Genomic DNA, 22,893 nt, shown 5'->3' with positions numbered 1-22,893 from the left:
TCAGGCCTTCCTTTCTTTGATGTTTCTGATATCTGTTCTAAAAGTGTGCTTTTTTTTTCTGAAAACTTAACTCAAGCTAATATTAAAAGTCTATCCATTTTTAACACTTCTGAACCGACAATGTAAAGGCAAGCATTGAATTATGAATCTCGAAGTAAAATGTTAGCAATCTTGCGTATATTGTTCTGTAGAATATCCATCCAGTTTTTAAAATTTCTCTGTCTGACAATGCCCCCTCACATACATTTAATATGTCATCTTTCTTATAAAGTTTTATTCATGAATTTTGATAGAATATCCAAATCTTCTTCAGTGTCCAATTATTAAGCCTCTAGCTCTAGACATTTTATCTGACTTTGCTTCTCATAGTTCATGATTGTGCCAAACTAATCCTTTACCCTTTTTCTCCACCTTTGCACTTAATTTTTCCATTGTTTTAAAGAACCTAATTCAAACGAAGTCGGTGGAAAATCATACACTGACATTTTGCACTTGGCTTTAGCCATTCTTCTCCGAAATAACTCCAATTACAATTTTCTGTCTGAAAGAAGTCTTTGTTCCTGGTCTGCACTTCTAGCAGCTGCCCTCTGCTGTCATAGAATCCATACAATGAAGTTAGAGGCTAGTTGATCTGTTGAGTCTGCACTGACCACCTCACTCCCCATCCCCTGTAACCCCACAGTTCCTATTGTTAATCCACCTACTCCAGCATCCCTGGACACAGAGTGGAGCAGTTTATTCAGTCTGAGTTGTAGAGATGTACAGCACTGAAACAGACCCATCAGACCAACCTGTCTATGCTGACCAGATATCCGAAATTAATTTAGACCCATTTGGCCCATATCCATCTAAACCCTTCCTGTTGGTGTACCCATCCAGATTCCTTTTAAATCTTGCTATTGTACCAGCTTCCACCACCTCCTCTGGCTGATCATTCCATGCACGCACCACCCTCTGTGTAAAGAAGTTGCCGCTTAGGTCCTTTTTAAATCTTTCCCCTCTCACTTAAACCTGTGCCCTCAAGCTTAGGACTCCCCTACCCTGGGAAAAAGACCTTGGCTATTCACCCTATCCATGCCCCTCTTGATTTTATAAACCTCTGTAAGGTCACCCCTCAGTCTCTTGACGCTCCAGGGAAAATAGTCCTGGCCTATTCAGCCTAGTGTACCAATCTATCTAACCTGTGCATCTTTGGACTGTGGTAGTAAACCAGAGCACCAAGAGGAAACCCATGCCAACACATGGAGAATGTACAAACTCCACACAGGCAGTCACCCGAGATTAGAGTCGAATCCGGGTCCCTGGCGCTGCATGGGCTAACCACTGTGTGTCATTGTTCCACCCTGTGTTATTGCTGTTCATAGATCTCTAGCCAGTTGGAGAAACAGAAGAAAAAAACAACACAATTGCATTTGCTTTTGGAGGGGAGAGTTTGTTGACTTCCTCAGTCTTACTCCTCTCTTTCCGTGCCCTGTGTCACATCTGCTCCCTATGTCTGTGTTTCAGACAATGAATATACATTGCCTGTTTGTCTTCACCTTGAATAAAGACCTTAACAATGTGATGAACCGGACATTAACAGATTGGCTGGTGATAAATTCATGTGAGGGTTCAGAGAATATAATTAGCTTGAACTTTTGTTATCTTCAAAGTATACAGTTACTGCTTTGCAACGATACCCTGCCGTCTGTCTCCAGAAAAATGTTCAATGTCACATAACATCCTTTCAATCAAATTGCATTTCCCTCACCTCCAGCCTATGAAAGTGTGCACTTGGTCGAGATGAGGGGCAAACTATGGCAGCCAAATTCCCATTGTAACTTGGAGAGACACCCTGCTATGTTGTTACTCTGCTTTCTCCTGCCCATAACAGGGTGGCACGGTGGCTCAGTGGTTAGCACTGCTGCGTCACAGCGCCAGGGACTCGGGTTCAATTCCAGCCTCAGGCAACTGTCTGTGTGGAGTTTGCATGCTCTCCCCACGTATGCGTGGGTTTCCTCTGGGTGCTCCGGTTTCCTCCCACAGTCCAAAGTGTGCGGGTTAGAGTGGATTGGCCATGCTAAATTGCCCGTAGTGTTCAGGGATGTGTAGGTTAGGTGGCTTAGCTGTGGGAAATGCAGGGTTATAGGGACAGGCTGCAGGAGTGGGTCTGGGCAGGATGCTCCCCTGGAGGAGCAGTGTAGACCTAATGGCCTGCTTCCACACTTAGGGATTCTGTGATTTCCCACCTCCATTAGGGTTATTGATCCTCCCAGGCTAGCTGGGAGTCAAGAAAATTTGTTATGTCTTGGCAACCAGTAAAAGCAATACTGGGGAAATTTAAAACATTGATTTTGTGATCCCATTTTGTTACGTTGACCTTGGCCGCTTGGTGACAGTTGTGTTTGAAGCAGCCACACGGTATGACGACACACACGCACACACAGCATCAGTTGCCAGAGCTGCCCTGTGTGGTTTGTGTACACTGTGGGTTGCCTCACTGCTGCCATCTCAATCTCTTTTTTACTCCTGCAATCGCTGTCTGAATCTCAAGTCGACTTCGGGAGTCTCAACCAACGACCTAAACGTAGGAAGTGCCTTTTTTTTTGGCATACCAGCGACAAGTACCCACGTGAGAGTCATGGGTGGGCACTGGGCCTCACAAGTGACCTAGATCTCAAAAGCGGGTGAAGATTCCTTCCTGGGTTGGAGCTGCTCTTTTAGGGCCAATCCGACTGTGAATGGAGTAGGTGAGATCCTGGCAACATACCGCTTCTGCATCCTGGGCAAACTGGGGATTGAATTTCTATGGGCTTGAGGCAGACAGTCTCCAAGCAATCCTCCCAAAGTTGCACATGTGCCAACTTGCCATCACCACCCCCATGAGAAGGAGGTGCCCTCCCACTGACCCTTATCTGCTCAATCTTCAATACAACTATGTGGGCTCGTGAGGTCCTTGCTGTTATCTTTAGGGTAAAGCTGTGTCATGTGTTCACCAAAGCTATGCATCTGAAAGATTAAGCAGCTTTCTTGCTGACTTTATCCCACCTGTGACTCGCGTAGGTAGGAACGCTTTTGCTCAACATCATCAACGTTCATCTTAAGTCCAAATCGGATCCTGAAGTCGTCACAGGCGTCCCACAAAAAACCCTGCCAATGGACACGCTCCAAGCACATCTCGCAGGTATTTATTTATTGTCGTCCCATGTACCTAGAAAAGTTTTTTTGTTTTGCATGGAGTCCAGGCAGATTATACCATCCAAAGTGCTTTGGGGTAATAGAACAGAACAACATGATGGAAAGAAAACAGAAGTCATACCAGATTTACGAGCTGGAAAGCGAGCTGTGGGGTCAAGGTGAGTGAGCAGAGCAGCTCTGGTCCTTAAAAGCTCAGTTAAGGGGAGGAGTGCATGACTGGGGAGCTCTCCAGGGAGTTGCAACCACATAGCTCAAACTGGGGTAAAGACAGACTCAGATGTGAGCTGAAACTGAAAGACAGAGTTGAGGGGTTGCGAAAAGAGTATTGTAGAGAAGGTTTCAAAGGAAGAAACAGAGGAACATAAAAATGGGAGGAGTAGGCCATTCAGCCTTTTGAGCCTGTTCTGTATGATCATGGCTGCTCATCCAACTCAGTCGCCTGTTCTCATACTCTCCCCGTACCCTTTGGTCCCTTTAGAACTAAGAACTATACTTAATTCCTCCTTGAAATCATACACTGTTTTGGTCTCAAGTGCTTTCAGCGGCAAAGAATTCCACAGGAATTTCTCCTCATCTCAGGAAAGGATAGATGGGGAGAGAGAGAAAAAACAGGAAGGAATGGGTAAAGGTGACCCTAGGAGAGTCAGTAGCTGCTAATGGGGACCATTAGTGGCTGCTGGTGGATTTTTTTTTGTGGTGGCAGCCCATGTGATGACAAGGCCTGGTGAGTGGGGGTTGGGCTAAGGACACAGGAGAAGATGCTCAGGCCATAAAATTATTGAACTTGATAGTGAGTCTAGAAAGACTCGTTTACTCCTTCCCTCAACCCCATCTTGAGTGTATATACCAACATTTTCAGCAGTGCTAACCACTAAGCTGCCGTGCCACCAAATTGTGAATGAATTGGCTGCTCAGAAGGCTGTCAACCCTCCGCATTTGCTGAATCTGAGAAACAACCTTGACTCCCATGCTCCAGGGGAGATCAAGATGGCACACTTTATTTAAAATAAAAAGTTCAAGAGTGAAGACAATCGACAATGAGCGAGAAGGAAATACGAGTGGAGTTTTATTATTAGCTAGCAAGACCTGGAATAAACTGCCTCAAACCACGGGGGAAGCAAATCCAACAGCAACCCGTAAAAAGGCAGCTGGATAAATGTTTGAAAGGGAAAAGTGTTCAGACTGGAGTGGGAGTGAGGAAACTACTGGACAGCTCTTTCAATGAGCATCGGCTGCATGGCCACCTTTGGCGCTGCATGATGCTATCATAGGTTTAAATGGAGGAAAATAAGAAATTTCAAGTTCTGACTGATTAAATTCCTGAGCTGAAATTTATCCTTTTGCCCTGTCTTCCAGACCAGAAGCAGCTCATCATTCTGGGGCACTTTGGTTTGCAGCCCGATGCCATTGAGTTCAATATACTGAGAGAGAACCACTTCCAACACTGCGTCCCCAGTGACGTATTCACGAACGTCAGCAGCAATGACCAGGACAGAGATGTCACCCAGGGCAACATCTGGTGGAACCAGGAAGTTGCAAATGCTTACACAGGTAAAAGAAATGTCACTTCCCGTCTCCTTCCTCCCAAGGAGCAAATCACATTGTCTACCAGACAGCCCCCTCTGAAAGAAACTGAGCCATTGTTCAAAAGCAAATGAAGAACGTACATTGAGTCACTTCATTCAGCGACCAAGATGCCGTTGTATCACTTCTTGATGGGGTTTTTTTTAGTAACTTAGTTACAAGAATCTCAGTCATTTCCCATCTCTCTCCACCTGACTTGAGATGGAATGGCTCATTTGTTGGACTCGCTGTTCCCAAACATGATGTGAAAACATATTTGTCTCTGAATTAGAAGGAGCAGGTTTTGAACCCTGCTTCAGATAGTCCAGTTGAGAGGAGACCAGTGGTGGGATGTTGAACTTAATATTGACTAGGATAAGCTGGCCATGGATACTTAGGGGGTTCAGGGTAGATAGGCAATGGCAGACATTTGAAGAACACTTGGATGAACTTTAACAACTGTACATCCCTGTCTGGTGTAGGAGTAAAACAAGGAAGTTGGCTTAACCATGGCTAACAAGGGAAATCGGGGATAGTGTTAAAACCAAAGAGGAGGCATATAAATTGGCCAAAAAAATTAGACTGTTAATCCAGACACCTAGACAAGGTGCTAGGGACCCGGGTTCCAATCCTGCCTCAACAGATGATGGAATTTGAATTCAGTTTAAAAAAAAAGTCCGGAATTAAGAATCTAATGGCAACCACGTAATCATTGTTGTAAAACTCCCATCCAATTCACTAATGTCCTTCAGGGAAGGCAATCTGCAGTCTTTACTGGTCTGGCCCACAGTGACTCCAAACCCATTTACAATGTGGTTGACAATTAAGGCTGGGCAATAAATGCTGGCCTAGCCAGTGACGCCGTCATCCCATGAGTGAATTTTTTTAAAACGTGTGCTGGCGGCAATTATGATCCATGCTGGAGGGGAGGGTATCTCCTGCTTATCTTTTGGTGCTTCCTCCGTCACTTTCAGCTCTGAGCAGCTGTGTGCAAATTGACCCACACAGGCCGCTTTTGTTACCAACTGGAGAATTAAGGCAGCTCAGAAACAGGGCCTTTGACAGGCTCCTGAAATTACAGTCTTAAACAGGCTGCCTGCTACTTCTTGTCATGAAGACCAGGGCCAGCGAGCTGCATGCCCCCACTGCTTCTGGCCCATTTACAAACCCAGCTTGGAGTGCTGGCATTCAGTAGGAGGTTCACGTCTCACAGATAAGGATTCCATTTGTCCACACACTGAGCTTGTCAATCCCAGGCTGAGCGCTGTGGGTTGTAAAAGCCCCTGATACTTTCCCATGGCATTTTTAAAAACAATTCATTCATTGAACATGAGCAGTACTGGCTAGGCAGGTATTTATTGCCCATCTCTAATTGTCAACCACATTGCCATGGGTTTGGAGTCACATAGATTCCCTACACTGTGGAAGCAGGCCATTTGGCCCATCAAGTACACACTGACTGTCTGAAAAGCATCCAACCCAGACCCACTTCCCCCATCCTAGATTTCCCTTTGCTAACCCGTGTAGCCTGCACACTACGGGCAATCTAACATGGCCAATTCACCTAACCTGCACATCTTCAGACTGTGGGAGGAAACCAGAGCACCCAGAGGAAACCTGCACAGACATGGGAAGAATGTGCAAACTCCACACAGGCAGTTGCCTGAGGGTAGAATTGAACCCAGGCCTCTGACGCTGTGGGGCAACAGTGCTAACCCCTGAGCTACCGTGCCGCCCAAAGTCTGGGCCATGCAGTGACTGCATATTGCCTTCCCTGAAAGATGCTAGTGAATTGGATGGAAGTTTTACGACGATGACTATATGGTTGCCATTAGGATAGCTTTTCCATTCCTTTTGTTATAGAATTGAATTCACATTTCACCACTTGCCGTGATGGAATTCGAAACCATGTCTCTAGAATAGTAGCCTGAGATTCTGAATTTATGAACCTACTGACATTACCGCTGTACCACCATCAACAGGGCTAGTGATATATCAGCTGGTATAAAGGTAATTATAACCATGGAAAAAGTGTTCACTTAACATAGTGTCAAGAATGTAAATCCTTCTGCCATTTCACATTATTCCAAAGCAAAGAGTACAACAACAGCTGTTACTCCATTTGAGTCCAGAAAGTTCACCCGACGAATTTCATACCCTATGTGTTTTAGTGCACAAAGGCCTCGATTTGTTATTAAGCCAAGAAATCTTTGCAAAAGGTTGTTAATTTTCTTTCTTAAATATGCTCTTTTCCTGTGAGACTCTGTGTGATTGTTCTCGAATGCTATCCCAGCTGTCTGTCTCAGCCTGCCGGAAACTTGTCTCATTTGTTTCCCAGGGAGATGGGGGGTAATTCGACAGGGCCTCAGCAGCCCCTGGATTCCAGATGGTTGGAAATGGGGAGGAGTCATTTCCCAGCATTGCCCAGTTTGGATGGAGATCTTCACTGACGAGAAATAAACCAGGAAAATCAATTTACACTGAAACAGCCATCAAGAATGACAGAGAAAATGGGCTGGCAGGATGATTTCAAGTAGCTTGTTTGTTTGGTTTTCCAATTCAATGACTCTTGGGCAAGGTTTTTCATTGACCTGTAGAATCTTCTAATTCAGTTACCAGCAGACAATCTTGATTTCCTGTAAATCCCGATCACCTCGCAGACTACAGGGTGCCTACAGCAGTCGCGTGGCATGGAAAACATTGATTTTGACGACTGTTTGGTCATCGGTTAAAATCTTGTTGGTCAGCAATTGGGAAAACCTCTGTAGAGCTTCAGTGGATTCAGACTTGGATTTTACTTGTTGCCTTTGGGCCTCTGGGCAGCAGAGTGTCTCAGAAACCCTCCGATACCAATCTATTGGAAACAGGAAGGCTTCACAACATTGGTTCGTCTTACCTCTGAGATCATCATAATGACTGACATTAATGGATGCCAATAGACTTTTGGATTGAGGTCCACATTCCACAAGGTGCACCTTCCAGGTTAGTTTGATCCTGTCATCCATTTCTATATTTTTTTTATTTTGAAAATGCCTTCATTTGCTCATCAAAACTGACGCCAGTGTTATAGCTGGGGTGCATTCTGTGCTGTTGCCACTCTTGTGCTTCCTGCAAGTGGTGTCGAGCACCACCCTTCAGGGGTCTTCATTGTTCCTGAAGAGTTTGTTCCATTTTTCTCCATGCAGATGCTGTGCATTTACTCATTTTCTGCTTTTTTTTTCAGATTTCTAGCATCTGCTACAGTTTGCTCTCTTTTTGTGTTTGACAGAGTCTTCAGGTTTCTCTTCCACCCTGCTCAATAGAAAGTCCACTTGTAATTCTTCAGATTTTTTGTATAATTGGAAACATTTTCTCCCCCGCCGGCTTCTTATTAAAAGCACTGGGCATGCCGTGTTACAGTGTCACAGACATTGGCAGCTCTCTCGTTCCAGCTTGAAATGGTCATTCTCTAACAGCAAGCCCGACTATGAAGGATGAAGGGCATTTTGGAACCATAAAGGTATCATATTATACCTTCCCAGCTTGTTTCTCAGCAGAGACTGTTACAAAATGAAGAAAATCAGGAAACTGTCTAATTAATGCAACTTTCCAACAAATCTTTTGAAACAATACAGTTAGCATTCCACTTTCCCGCAGACAAAACTAAACTGTTGCTCTGTCTAACCACAGATGAAAAGTCTTTTCCCAGTACTGACTTAATGTAACTTATTTGTACCTGGCACACTTTTTTATTCAGTCATTCAAAGCTGTGCACTTTGTTTGTAGATATGTTTGCTGTTTGACAGTTTGTTTGCACTTTTAGTGACTATTGCCATTACTTTTGCTTGTACTAGAATTAATACCATCATGATGTTTAATGGGTGCTTCCCAAATTATAGTGTTCTGATTGTTCTTCAAATCCACTCTCCATCGAGATGATTGTATGCCATTCTCGTGTGTAACTCTTGTGTGAATCACTGAGCACTTTGTTACTGACGTATCGTGTGTATTTCCTCTCCCTCAAGTTCATAGGATCCCTGGTGTGGAAGCAGGCCATTCAGCCCATCGAGTCCGCACTGACCCTCCGAGGAGCAGCCCTCCCAGACCCATACCCCCTACTTTAACCCTGCATTTTCCATGTTAATCCACCTAGCCTGCACATCCCTGGACTATGGGAGTAAACTGGAGGAAAACAAAAGCATACCCAGAGAGAACGTGCAAAATCCCCATAGGCAGTCATCCGAGAGTGCAGTCAAACCTGCGTCCCTAGCAATGTGAGGCAGCGGTGTTAATCGCTGTGCCACCATGCTGCCCAAGTTCTCAGACCATCTTGCAGACAAGTTACGTTTCACAAGTAGAACACCACAGCTAAAACAAAAATCGCAGCAGAACTTTTACTACTTTAAAATAGGAATTTCAAATGAAAAAAAATGCACAGACCTCAAGTAAATAAAGCCCCATCTCTTCTCCAGATATAGGTCTGAACTGAAACCACTGAAGCATATCCACTTATTTTAGCAGTGTGGTATTCCTCACAGCTATCCTTGCCGCCCCTCTGAGGATGGCTAACAGGTTACGGGCAACATAGTAGCATTGACTGATGTTCGTTAATGGGGTGGGCACTAAACCCATTTTAATGGAAGGAAACCTTCAGCCTATCGACCTGGGCAGGATTCGAATCCAGGTCAGTGAGGGGGGAAAAGGGCACCCTGCTGTTTCACTGAAGTAGAGTGCCAGAAGTGTCATACAATTTGTGTAATTTTGGATTTAAAGTGTATAATAAATATCTTTTCATATTGTAAACATAAAAACGTATCACTGGTCCTCGCGGTCATTTCAAGTTTATTGTACACAACACGATACAGAACTCCAGACATGATCTAAAAAAATTTCAGTCATTTCCACTGGTTTTCAGTGTTGCAGGTAAAGGTTGACTTCAAAAGCGGGAGAGTATTCCTTCATTCTGACATTAAGTTTTGCTCTCCCATTGCATTCAGTATCTCCAGTTGCCTGGAAAAGAAGGAAGCATGACCTTTGAACCCAGGGTGGCCAACTCTGCTTGAACATACTGCCAGGGGTTCCATCACCAAGAGGACCTCCTGATTCCAACCACCCTGCCCAGTTAAAACGGCCTTCCCCAAATTTTCCATTACCTCTATAATAACCTGTTACATGAAATTGATCAAAAGGAACTGAAAATAACACAACACAGTTCTTTTAATGGCAGTGACTTTTCTCCTGAAGTGGAGTATCCTCCACCTTTAATTCCTGGAGGCTGTCAGCCTAACCCTGGAGGATCTCAGATTTTATAGGTGTCACCTTAACTTCCCCATTAATGAGGTTTCAAAACCGATCGCAGAGCACTGGCATGTTATCAGACATCCATGTGTAAGCAACGGCAGCATTTGGACCAGAGAGAAAACATACACTCTGACATAACCAGCTGATCGGTCGCCAGTCAGTTTGGACAGGCTCAATCCTCTAACCTGTACCTGGTCTGTGTCAGGGAGCTCAGGACTCATGTTAGGAAGGAGCCCCAAGCCATAACATCTGTCAAGGGAATTTGGGTCATTTCATTACAAATGCTTTCAATATCAGTGATGTGCCACCTTTCAATTTCTGGACTCAACCGTCATGTATCCAGAGATGTATATTCAAAGCTAGGCCACGAAAACATACCTTTTATTTTAAAAAAACATCTGTTTTTACCCCAGTTGTTTCTCCATCTTGTGATATGGTGGCCGTCATTACAAGGCTACCTGGTACAGACGGAGGCTATTCAACTCATTCAGACTATTTTGGTGAGCTACCCAATAAATCTCACTCCTTTGCCCGTTCTCCAAAGCTACAGATACATTCCCTGAATGTATTTATACAGTTAGCATTTGAATGGTTTTATTAAATCTACTCCCAACCGCAGTCATTCGCAACAACTTCATGTTCACTTATCTTGCCTTCGGGCCTATTGCAACGTGTCCCCTGGACAATTCCATTCTGGGGGCAACCACTCATGACTTACTCCAACAAAACCCCTTCATTATTTTGAACACCTCTATCAGACTTCCTCCTAACCATCTTTGTTCTTTGGAGAACAATCCCAGCTTCACTAAATAATTGAGTCTGCCCAAGTACTGTTCTTGTAAAACTATTCTTCATCCTTTCTAAATGATTAGTATCTTTCCCAAAGTATGGTGCCCAGAATTGAAACTATTATTCTAACTGAGACCTAACCGATATTTGATCAGGGTCAGCATATTGTCCTTGCTTTCGTACTCTATTAACAAAGCCAAGGATCCCCCAAGCTCTCTAACTGTCTTCTCAACTGGATATGAAGATTGAAGATGTGAATTAGGACCAGGAGTGGTCTCTCGCCTGCTCCACTATTCCATAAGGTCATGGCTGATCTGATTGTGGCCTCAGTCCTATTTTTCTGCCACCTCCCAATATTCTTCAACAAAGGACTTTAATCAACTTATCCTTAGACCTTCAGAGATTCATGTATAGACATCCCCAGGTCTCTGTGACATTTAAAATTGCAACACTTAGATAATAATGTCTCTTACAATTTTCCCACTCGAAGCAATCACTTCACACTTCTCTGGGTTAAACTGCATCTTCTAAATGTCTGCCCATTTCATTACTGTATCTCTGGCCTACTAGTATTTACCCCATAACTTGCAAAGTTTTCTGCTAAGTCATTTTCAGCTTTTTTTTCTGTCTTTATTTTTAAATTTCATTTGAGCATAAAGTTTTCATCGAAACAATGATGCAGAACTGGTTCAAAAATGCAATGGCTCTGACAGGGGGCTGGCTTGCTCTACAGAGGGCTGGAATGAATTTGAAGGGCCAAGTGGCTTCTTTCGGTTTATAATGACTCTATAACTGAACCAACATCATGCCTTTACTCAGCCTGAGCAAAGCCCTGTCACAACCACCGATAGAATGCACACGGACAATACTGAAAGAAATGTCTAATTTTTTCATCCATCCCTCCCTTCCCACCCCAACCAACCTTTCTAGCAAGAATTTAAATTTTTTTTTTAAAAGCAGCACCTTTGCAAACAATAAATACAAGTTTAAATAGGAAATGCGTGGCACACAAAGGACAGAGGTCAGAGGGTGAAGCTGCAGCTCCAGGCTTTAGCTTCAAATAGAAACAGTTCCACAATTTTTCATACAAATGTCCATCGATGCTCCAGGGCATCACCGCAAAAATTTAAGGCCACTGTGCCTTTGGGGGGTGTGTGTGTGTGTATGTATGTGTTTACATGCACTGCAATGAAGCAGTACATTGAAAAGCAGACTGGATAAAAAGCCTTTTGAGAGGCTCCCTCTTCCATCACCAGCACCATCTACTTGGGGATAAGCCGCAGCAACTCCTCGTCTGTCAGTCCATTGACTGCGGTGATGTGGTGTAGCTGATCCAGGTAGCGGGCCTGATCCCTCATGAAGTGCGGGATGCGCGTGTTTTGGAGGATGGCGCACTTCTTCAAATGCTCCACGTCTTCGAAGGAGACCTGGTTAACATTATTGAGCATTATTATTAAACTGGGAGACAGACAAATGGGTAGCAAGATCACTGACACTGAAATAATGTCTTAACGTATTATAATGCTCCCAGTGCTTCCCAGAGGTGTCATCAGAAAATAATCTGATGCCACACACTGGTAGAGAGAGAGATGCAGAGAGGTTGTGGAAGGGAAGTCAAGGGACTTACGGCTGTCTAGCCCAGCCTTGGCCATTTAACAATGCAACCCTGTTTTGGTTGAAAATGTCAAAGGTTCACAATTGTTTCATTGGGGAAAAAAAAGGTCATCATCTCAGTCCTAAACAATAGGCTGTTTAGCCCAAGCCTAAGTTCTAGATTCCCCATTCCTGTCAGTATGTACCCTGTCAAATGCCTGCAGAATCAGATACATTTCAATTAAATCACCTCTCATTCTTCTGAACCGCAGAGAATATAAGCTCAATTAATTGGCATCTTACCGTAGTTCAACCCATTCATCCCAGGAACTTAATCTATGCTCTACAACTTTCAGGACAAGCTTTCCTCAGAAATGGAAGGTTAGACAGCGATTACCTTTCCAAGTGCTGCCAGCATCTTGAAGTCAATGGTCTTTCTGTACCGAAGCAGGAGCAACACGCCATCCAAGTACACCTGGTCTTTACTGAAACAACCTGCAAAGGAGACAACAGCCAGTCAGGCACAGCCGAGACGACATGGCAAACAGTAATCATTGACTGTGTTCCCTCCACTCCCAGCACCAAATCCCCCCGAGAAAAGATTACTGACATGACTCCCTCTTCATTGTGAAAGCTATTTTTGAGAGATGGCTAAGCTAGTTAGTGTTGATTCATTCAAATAGCAATTAGGTAAGATTTATTGGGGATGCAGTATATATGTTACAGTCATACAGCAAGGAAACAGCTCCTTCGGTCCAACCAGTCCATACTGACCATGTTCCTAAACTAAACTCGCTCCACTTGTGTGCTTTTGGCCTACGTTCCTCCAAACCTTTCCCATTCATGAATCTGTCCAAGTATCTTTTAAACATTTTAACTGTACCTGCATCCACAACCTTCTCTGGCAGTTCATTCCACACAAAAAACCCACTCTCTGTACATGAAACAGTTATTCCTCATGCTTTTCTCCTCTCGCCTTAAAAGTATGCCCTCTAGTCTTGAACTCCCCCACCCTACGGAAAGGGCCTTCTCATTCATTGTATCTTATTCATGACATGTCGTGAGTACAGCAAAGCCAGGCGAGAACAAATTAATTTGGGATCAATGATTTTAAACACTCCTCACGACTGAGTTTCCCTCCGAGCAGACAACAGCATGGGGTTAATGCCACATGTCTTTATTCGTAATCCAGAGGCCCAGGCCAATGCTTCAGGGTAATGGGTTCAAATTCAACCACTGCTGTTATATCTCAGCTGGTTTTCAAGAGCACTCAGTAGGAGTGAGACTGATGAATGGAACTCAAGGCATGTTACCTAATGTCAATCACTGCTTGTTGTAAAAATCAACGTTCACTTACGTTAAAATTTACCCTCTTTACCTGGTATGGTCTAAATCACTCTGGATCCAAGATAATGCGGTTGACTCTTAACTACTCTCTGAGGTAGACTAGTTGCCATTCAATTGAGGGCAGTTGGGGGTGTGCAAGAAATATTGGCTTTGCCTGTGTCTCGCACGTCCCATGAAAGAATTTAAAAAGTAGTCTGAATCTCATTGATGGAAACTGATTGGCTGACAGCCATCAGCAAACAGGATCTCCATCAGCGTCTTTAGTCATGGGGGAATCTCTGATGTTGACCACTTATGTGCCTGAAAAGCACTCAATTCCATCAAATCCACTGGTGAGAGTATGGCTGAGGAACCTCTGCCAGGACAAAGTGTCACTGAGTCACAGTGTTTCTCAAGGGGTGTCTGAGACTGGTGGGGAAAACGAGCTTAACAGAATCAAGTGTTTTTCAGGCATTTAACTGGCCACCATTAGGTGGTCTTTGTTCAGGTCACTGTTTTCCACTGAATATCTGTAGCCTTCATGTTGTTCAAATACCCAACTGATTTGTTAGGGATTTTCCAGAGTATAGTTCCTCTTCTATTAGATCTTGGGAATTTTGCTTCCTTCCTTGCCTATTCCTGGAGATTCATGGCATAGTGTGAGGTGAGGGCTGGGTGGAACTAAACATACTGCATTGCATTGTGGGACAGGCTCCAAGGCCCAGCTGGTCCTTTCCTGTCATTCAACATTGTACATTGCTGTAGGTCATGGCCCTGAGGCATCTAACATAATAGAGGGCTACAGCACAGAAAGAGGCCCTTCAGCCCATCGTGTCTGCATATTAGAGGCATACAGCACAGCGACAGACCCTTCAATCCAAACTGTCCATGCCAACCATAATCCCAAACTAAATTAGTCCCACCTGCATGTGTTTGGCCCATATCCCTCCAAAACATTTCTTATTCATGTACTTATCCAAATACCTTTTAAATGTTATAACCGTACCCGGATCCACCAATTCCTCTGGAAGTTCATTCCACACATTAACCATTCTGTGTGTGAAAAAATTGCCCCTATGTCTTTTCTAAATCCTTCTCCTCTCACCTTAAAATGATGCCCCCTGGTCTCAAAATTTCCCACTGTGGGAAAGACACCTACCATTTCCTTATCTATGCCAGTCATAACTTTATAAATCTCTGTAAGGTCACCCCTCAACTTCCGACACTCCAGTGAAAAAAGTCTCAGCCTATTCACCCTCTCCTTAGAAATCAAACCCTCCATTCCTGGCAATATCCTGGTAAATCTCTTCTGAACCCTCTCCAGCTTAATAATATCCTTCCTAAGTACACATCTAAATACTGAAATAAATAGTGTGAAGGGAATGGGAAATGAAGCAAGTTTGCAGCAAAATAACAGTCTTAATTCAGCAGCCGTTTAAAATTTGTTCACAGTTACAACACCTCAGAACTTTGAGCAGAAAAGCAACGCAGAAAGCTCGATGATCAACTGCGTGGATGATGTGATGAGAGGGGTCAAGTTTTGGAGAGTTTTGAAGGGCTGGGGTAGACGGGATGTAAGATCATCTACTCATAAAGTCAAAGTGTGTGGAGAGCACATCAATCCCCAGAACGGGAGGCACGAAAGATTTACAGACATCAGGGACAACGGCAAGAATTTTCAGGTCAATACTCTGGAGTTCAAAGAAGTCAGGGAGGCTTAGCACAGAGCTGGAGAGTGGAAATAGGTTTTGGATCAGATATTTAGATAAGGAACAAAAGGAGTTTACTCTGAACAGTATGAAGATGATTGGACAAGGAAATGGATTAATTTTTTTTGCTAGAAAGAAAGATGGAAGAAAGATCATTCCCAAAGTGAAAAAAATATCAGATTTACCAATGAGTTGCATCTGATCTAGCAAGGTCAGCTCAGGGCAACCAAATCGTGAGGGGTTTGGACAAGCTGAGGCAGAAATGTTTTCATCTTATTTGGCCTTGATGCTCAAAGTGCATTGAAACAGATTTACAACTGCGTTCAGACTAATGGTCGGGACAAAGCAATAGAAGTAGTGATAACAAAGTGTAGAGCTGGAGAGACACAGCAGGCCAGGCAGCATCAGAGGAGTAGGAAAGTTGATGTTTCAGGTCAGAACCCTTCTTCAGAAACAGGAAGGAGAAAGACAGCTCAGAAATAAATAGAGAGGAGAGGTGGGGTTGGGGAAGGTAGGTGAGATGGTGATAGGTGAGTGCAGGTAGGGAGTGGAGGGGTTTGGTCAGTGAGGTAGGAAGAGCAGATAGGTGGGAGAGAAGATGGTCAGGTTGTGTCAGGTCAATGAGGTGGGGTTGAGAGGAAGGGTTGGTCATGGGATGAGGGAGATTTTGAAACTGGTAAAATCCATATTGAGGCCATCGAACTGCAGGCCCCTGAGGTGGAATATGAAGCACTGCTCCTCCAGTTTCTGGGTGGCGTCATTGTGACACTGGAGGAGACCCAGGATGGACATATCACCCAGGAAGCAGAAGGGGGGAGTTAAAATGTTTTGCCACTGGAAGGTGTTGTTTGTCATGTACAGAGCGCAGATGCTCTACAAAATGGTTTCCGTAGAATACTGTCCACATTGTGTATAAAACATGACCTGCTGTTCTGAGGGTGGGGCAGTGACTCAGTAGATAGGGTGCAGTAGGGACAGCTTCATTCGGTACCTGGTTCTGCTAGAGCTCATCAAGGCACAGCCTAAAGAGGGAAAAACTCATTTGTGGTAATACCCTTACCCCTACTTTACAAAATGTGTAAATATTCTTTAAAGTACTTCTTTCAAATTTCCACTATCACTGGTTATTTACCACCCATCCATAACTTCCCTTGAGAAAGTCATTTGGAATCACCCATTGCACATCTTTGGACTGTGGGAGGAAGTTGAAGCACCCAGAGGAAACCCACTAGGGCACAGGGAGAACGTGCAAACTCCACACAGACGGTCAGCTGAGGGTGGAATCGAACCCGGGTCCCTAGTGCTGTGAGACAGCTGTGCTAACCACTGAGCCACCCCACTTCAGTGGGCAATATTCAAAGCAAAAAGTCAACCACCTCGCTGAGGATGTGGAGTCTCAAATAGGTCAGCGTGGATCAGGGCAACAGATTTCCTTTTCTAATCATATTGGGTTCTCTTCCAGCAGTGGTCACACAGTCACCCTGGCCAATTTTTATCCCACCTCTTAGTTTAATTAACAGGAAATACACTTCCCAGCTGTTATGGAGGGATTTCACCTCCATTTTCTGGATCATTATCGCATTATTAGCTGTAATGTTATTAAAGGCAGGGCAGGGTCAAGGGACCGAATGGCCTGCTCCTGCTCCTAATTTGCATGTTCTTCTTAGTTCAGGATGTTGGATTGTTAGCCCAGTTTAATACAACAACAAGATATCACTCCGAATTCAGCTTAGAAGAAGTTATTTGAAAATACGTGTGACCTGGTTGAGAAGTGTCCATTTGACCTCTCTTGGCTCTCACACAATACTCCCAGCGAGTGTTTGGATCCTCCACAAACTTGGCGATGTCTTCAAAGAGCTGACAGAAGGGCATCCGACTGGCCTGGAAGACGGTATAGTACAGCAGGGCAGCCCTCCACAAGAATGGGTACTTGCGGTACAGGACACTGTTCAGGCTGGCAAGGCCTTCTTCTGTCGGGTTGGCTGGCTTCAGGCCATACAGCTTCCTGCCCGCTGCACTGTGCCAGGGTTGGTAGCTGTTGTTAACGCCTCGGATGTAGTGCGTCCCTGATATCAGACAAGGCTTATTAAGAGGAGCAAGGGCAGGAAGAAAGTATCACCACATCACAGAGCGAGCTTCTGCCTCCGAGTCAGTCACAGAACACCATTTCAGTCAGTGATTAGCAGAATGTTACACATTTCCAGGGCAGTACCAGTTGTTTGAGAGCAGCCAGTTCCACTGTGGGCAGGGACCAAGATGTGACCCTGGGCTGAGGGTAACTAAGAGGGAGGGACACCTCAAAGCTAGAAAGTGACAGCGGGGATAGCATAAGTGTTCGCCGGGCCATGGTGGGCTTTGGCACAGCTTACATTGTAGTGTTTTACGTGGAAGAAAATGTTGTCCCATGCTTTATCATGAAGACAGGAGGTCTTTAACATGCTCTCCCCAGTGCTTGCAGAGTGATCTGGCAGACTTTGTAACCCAAAGTCAATTTCAGTGACTGTAAACTAAAGTCAATTTCAGCCAGCGAGGTGAATTTCAGCCAGTGAACGTCAATAAGTTTCAGCCAATGAACTACAGTGAATGTAAGTGAATTTCAACTGGCCAGTGAGGGAATGCTCTGTCAGATGGTTCAATACACTGGCTGAGCATGGAACAGAGCCAAACTGGATAGGGCGAAGGAACACAGACTGCAGGAGAGCCACCGCAATTGTCTGAATACCTTTGGACTCTGGTGAAGAACTGGTATGAAGAGCAGCCAGTGCCCCGGCTCCTCGCCTGGTTACAGTGACCCTGTTGCATGTGGCTATATTGAGGTTTGACACTGATCAGCCCATGACTGCCCTCAATGGAACAAACATGCTCAGCCCAGACTCACACGGAGAGTAATAGCAAAGGGCTGATGGTGGCCGATGGGACCCTCTTAGTAGTCAGGGTCTTCAAGATAAAGGGCAGAAAGGAAAACTGACTGGGGATGACAATAAAACACAAAATTTGCCTTTGATCCTACCTGAGTCACTTGCAAAACTGACCTATCTCATGGCGTAACATTCCCTCTAGCCAGTACTGACGTGCTCCTGCAAGGTTAATCGTCAGTGTGGGCCGGCAGTTCTCCACCATCATCACCGCCTGAGACAGCAGGTCTTCACTGAGCCGCACCACGACCTGCAGAGAGAGAGGAGAGAGAGAGGAACAGCTTCAGTCAGGTGACCATATCCCACAGAGGCACTCATCAGTACGCTGAGAAAGCCTGTCCCTAATACCCAGCCTGCTTGTTTGTCACTACATCCCTCAACCCCTTCTTCTTGGCTTTCGTCACCTGCTTCAGTGAAAGAAAGACGTGCATTCCCATCGCGCCTGTCACCGCCTCAGGCAGGGCGCCCTGAGGTCATGGCCAGTGAAGTGCTTGTGACTTCTCATCATTCACAGGAATGTTGGAAGCCAGTAAGCTAACACACACAGCAAAGGAGATAACTAACCAGTTCACCTACTTTTTAGGTATTGAGTAACAGCAAAAGTAGTGCTAACTTCTATTTATACAGTGACGTTAAAAATCTTCCTATACGTACTAGGCGTTGTAAAACAAAATATGACACTAAGCCACGTAAAGCTATGTTAGGTCAGATGACTAAAACTGTGTTCAAACAGGGAGGCTTTAAGGGCGTTGTAAAGGTGTCATAGGGTTGTAGAAAAATGACAGAAGGGAACTATAATCCAGCCTGGCTTGAGTGCACTCATTACCAGAGTAATTCCAGCAACAGTTCCTTTCCCTGCCTTTCCAGGACTAAATGTTAAATCCTTCAAGAGTTTATCGTTGGTTTCTCTTCATCTTTGCCTTGAAAGCACGGTCGGATATGAGACCAGCTTTCATGTGTGTCAGTGACGCTCCCATATATATAGCCTTTGCTGATCATCCAATACATCGTCCTTACTGGAGAAGCAGTTTCCCCACAGATCTCCATTGCTAAACCTGCAACCATTATTATCAGTCTCTGCAGCAAACTCTGCAGCCTCGCCAGCAATTACACCCCAATCATAGGCCATTATCTCAGGCTGAATGAGGCCTTTTGCAAACTCTAATCACTCGTCAACACTGGATTGACTTTCAGACCCAGCATAGTCTCCATTGCAAAGACCATCCCACTGTTATTTCTGTAATGATGTCCACATCTGCTCTTGCCCTAGCCCCTGTGCTGTTTTATCCATGTCTTACCATCTTCTGCAGCCACAACTATCCCAGTTCTTTATACAAGTCTCTCTAAACTTTAGCTCATCCAAAAGACTCATTCTGAATTGTGCTCAGTTTTTGCTTATTCGTCATCTCTGTTCTTGTTAAATATTGACCAGTTTAGCAGAAGAACTCGATCCTTTGTAAATAGTGCGACTGGATCTTTCACAAGGGAAAGATTTGAGGGAATATGTGATTAAATCAATCATATTCATTCAGAACAACTCCACCACCTGCCTCCTTCTTCTGGTGCCTAGGAAGAGATTAATAGCTAAGAACAGGCAGACAGAGAGCACTTAGTGCTCAGTTCCTTAAAAAAAAATCCTTTCGGATCAATCAAGTTATGGAGACAATTAATGGATTGGTGCAGACTGGCCAAGGAGAACTGGCAGGCATAGGACACAAATGCAGCCAAATGCTGAGGTACACTGTTCTATCGAGGAAGGTCTTCTAAAGACACATGGATGGGACAGAGACATTCAAATTCAACCAAGGAAAAGGAATGAAATTTCAGGGTAGTCAGCATCCAAGATTTCGAGCTAACACATCACCAATAATGGATTTTGAAACAATGATGTTACGGGCTTGTCAGGAAAGCTGACTACCAACTTAATACAGGAGAGTTTAATCGCTGGTGTTATTTATCATACAGAGTTACAGATCATCAGTGACATCTATTTGGAGAGCAACACTCTGGGGATAGACTTAAAATATCCATTTCTGTAAGCTTTGTGAATTGCCAGCCAAGTCCTTCTAGGAGGTCAGTTTGACCTTTGCTCAGAAAATGACCTTTGGTTCTGAATTCTCAGCTGAAAAATACAAATGGCATAAAAATGGAGGAAGGTCAAAAGCTTTTTGCTACCAGTGCCTTGGCCCTTAAATTGCTTCTTCTGTATCCATTCTGCCCCCCATTTTACGATGAAAATATCTTCCTTCCTCTGTGATGACCAACCTCACCCATAACAATCTACTTCTTGACTCCCCAGCAGATGGTTAGCTGATCATTTACCAACCCTCCAATGCTGTTAGCCAGCTAAAACTCCCTTCTACCTCCTTCTTAGCCTACACCCAATGAAATCCTTCTCCCCTCATGAGGAGGAGACAGTGAATGGTGTACACTCTGGATCTGTGTCAGGAATTCCTTGTGAATTGTCAACATTTGCATGGTGTTCTGGGAGTGAGTCCATATGTACGACACAGCAAGGAGAGGCAGTGGGGTTCCTGGCTATGTTCCCTCTAAAATGACAACTGAGTAGTTATACACTAAGCTGTCACATGTATTAATACCACATACACAAGACCCAGACATGCAGATTAACTGCCGCTCCGCTACTGAATACTTTGTGAAGCCATCATGCCACACATGGTTGAAGGCCCACTGATGCTGACCAGACCACATGGTAGCAGAGGATTGGATGGCAGCTCACCCAACGTTAGTGCAAGAAGAGGGAGTGTGATGGAAGCAGGAAAATGTAGAGGGAAAGTAGATGCCATTTGAAGAGTTGGGGAGTTTGTGAGACTTGCTGTGAACCAGCTACCCTTTTCCGAGGGCCTGTGAACTCCGCAGTTTCTAATAAGGATTCCTAGCACAAAATCTGATACAATTATTTATTTGGCCCAATTTTAACGTGAGATGTGAGGATTTACAGAACACGCTGTGGTCAGGGGAGGAGGCGAGTAGGTGGAATCAGCTAGTCAGGAGAGGCAACGAGCAGGAGAGAAAATGGCAGACGGGAGGGTTGGTGAGGAGGGAGAGGCAGCGAGTGAAGGAAGCAGTGAGTGGCGAGGAAGGACAGGCAGCAAAGCTGTAGGTGGCACGTGAGACAATTAGGAGATCAGTTATTAAGAGGATTTTTGGCCCACTTAGGTTCAAGGCAATCAATTGTTTTTCAATGTAAAATTTACAGGGCAGAGTCATTGCACACCATTATTACTTATTTCCTTAAGGAAATGAGGAAATAAGGAATTATTTCCATGTCCTAAGTAAGGGACAGCTGTTCTTCACTGGCTGTAAAGCATGTTGGAAACCTCCTGAGGTGGTGGAAGATACTATATAAATGTAAGATCTTTCGTTTATACACTCTGAATTTTGGCAAGTGCTGACACCATCATACTGCTGACTGGTAAGTAATGGTAATAAATTTAAATTCAATTAAGTTTGAAAAGGTACAGTGACATTGTGTTGGCTTGAATAGGTCTATGAAGTTGCTTGCAACCCCTTCCTTTTAACAACCAGGTCCTAACAAAAGCAAATATTTGTTTCCATGGTATTGCGCATCAATACATCACATTGATATTCGTGTGCATTTAAAGAAAAATCATTCTGCAAATGGATGGAAAAAAATTAGTGGGAATATTGGTCCCTGGAAGTCTATCAGTATTTACAAGGGGTCCTTAGGAACGTGTCACTTTTCACAAGGAGAGTCCGGAAGAGTATCAGCATTTAAAGGAATGTGTAATGTGTGTCAGCTTTTAAAAGGGGATTTCTGGAATGTGTCTACGTTTACAGGGTGTGTGTCACAAGTTAGACAGGGCTCCCAGGCTAGTGTCTCAGTATTTGTAGAGATTCCCAGGTGTTCATCAGTATCTACAGGAGTCCCAGGCGTAAGTATTTCCCGGGTATTTGGGTTTGTGCCAGAATTTACAGAGGGTCTCCAGCAACGCTAGAGGAGTGGGAGTGGGATAGCATCTGCAGCCGAACTCCAAGAGTGTGACAGCATTGAAAGGGGTTTCCCCCAGAGCTTGTCAGTATTTATGGGAATGAGTTTCACTCTTTACAGCTGCATCCCAGGATTTTGCCACTAGAGGGCCCCACAATGCCAAGTATTCAGAGAGCACCCAAGATAATAAAATGTGAGGCTGGATGAACACAGCAGGCCAAGCAGCATCTCAGGAGCACAAAAGCTGACGTTTCGGGCCTCGACCCTTCATCAGAGAGGGGGATGGGGTGAGGGTTCTGGAATAAATAGGGAGAGAGGGGGAGGCGGACTGAAGATGGAGAAAAGAAGATAGGTGGAGAGAGTATAGGTGGGGAGGTAGGGAGGGGATAGGTCAGTCCAGGGAAGACGGACAGGTCAAGGAGGTGGGATGAGGTTAGTAGGTAGATGGGGGTGCGGCTTGGGGTGGGAGGAAGGGATGGGTGAGAGGAAGAACAGGTTAGGGAGGCAGAGACAGGTTGGACTGGTTTTGAGATGCAGTGGGTGGAGGGGAAGAGCTGGGCTGGTTGTG

The 22,893-nt window shown here is 44.6% G+C and overlaps 2 protein-coding genes across 13 annotated transcripts in view; one reads left to right on the top strand and one right to left on the bottom strand.

Moving 5' to 3' along the window:
- Window positions 1–9,457, top strand: part of LOC125459847 (endonuclease/exonuclease/phosphatase family domain-containing protein 1-like) — a 37,859-nt gene extending 28,402 nt beyond the window's left edge. For 2 of the 3 annotated variants that reach the window (XM_048546782.2, XM_048546784.2), the window contains exons 6-8: window positions 3,043–3,163; window positions 4,534–4,728; window positions 7,079–9,457. In XM_048546782.2, coding sequence (XP_048402739.1) covers window positions 3,043–3,163; window positions 4,534–4,728; window positions 7,079–7,200 — 438 coding nt within the window. In that variant the 3' untranslated portion in view covers window positions 7,201–9,457. The remainder of the gene's footprint in view (window positions 1–3,042; window positions 3,164–4,533; window positions 4,729–7,078) is intronic. The other variant, XR_007249126.2, reaches the window with a different exon arrangement.
- A 2,277-nt stretch (window positions 9,458–11,734) lies between these two features.
- kiaa0895l overlaps window positions 11,735–22,893 on the bottom strand; it is a 57,247-nt gene continuing 46,088 nt past the window's right edge. For all 10 annotated transcript variants that reach the window (XM_059651595.1, XM_048546382.2, XM_048546383.2 and 7 more), the window contains 4 exons: window positions 18,470–18,602; window positions 17,198–17,503; window positions 12,800–12,897; window positions 11,735–12,236 (listed from right to left, as the gene is read on the bottom strand). In XM_059651595.1, coding sequence (XP_059507578.1) covers window positions 12,072–12,236; window positions 12,800–12,897; window positions 17,198–17,503; window positions 18,470–18,602 — 702 coding nt within the window. In that variant the 3' untranslated portion in view covers window positions 11,735–12,071. The remainder of the gene's footprint in view (window positions 12,237–12,799; window positions 12,898–17,197; window positions 17,504–18,469; window positions 18,603–22,893) is intronic.

The sequence above is a fragment of the Stegostoma tigrinum genome, chromosome 16, assembly GCF_030684315.1.
Source record: "Stegostoma tigrinum isolate sSteTig4 chromosome 16, sSteTig4.hap1, whole genome shotgun sequence".
NCBI classification, from domain to species: domain Eukaryota; kingdom Metazoa; phylum Chordata; class Chondrichthyes; order Orectolobiformes; family Stegostomatidae; genus Stegostoma; species Stegostoma tigrinum.
This window is presented reverse-complemented; position numbering and strand designations above follow the sequence as displayed.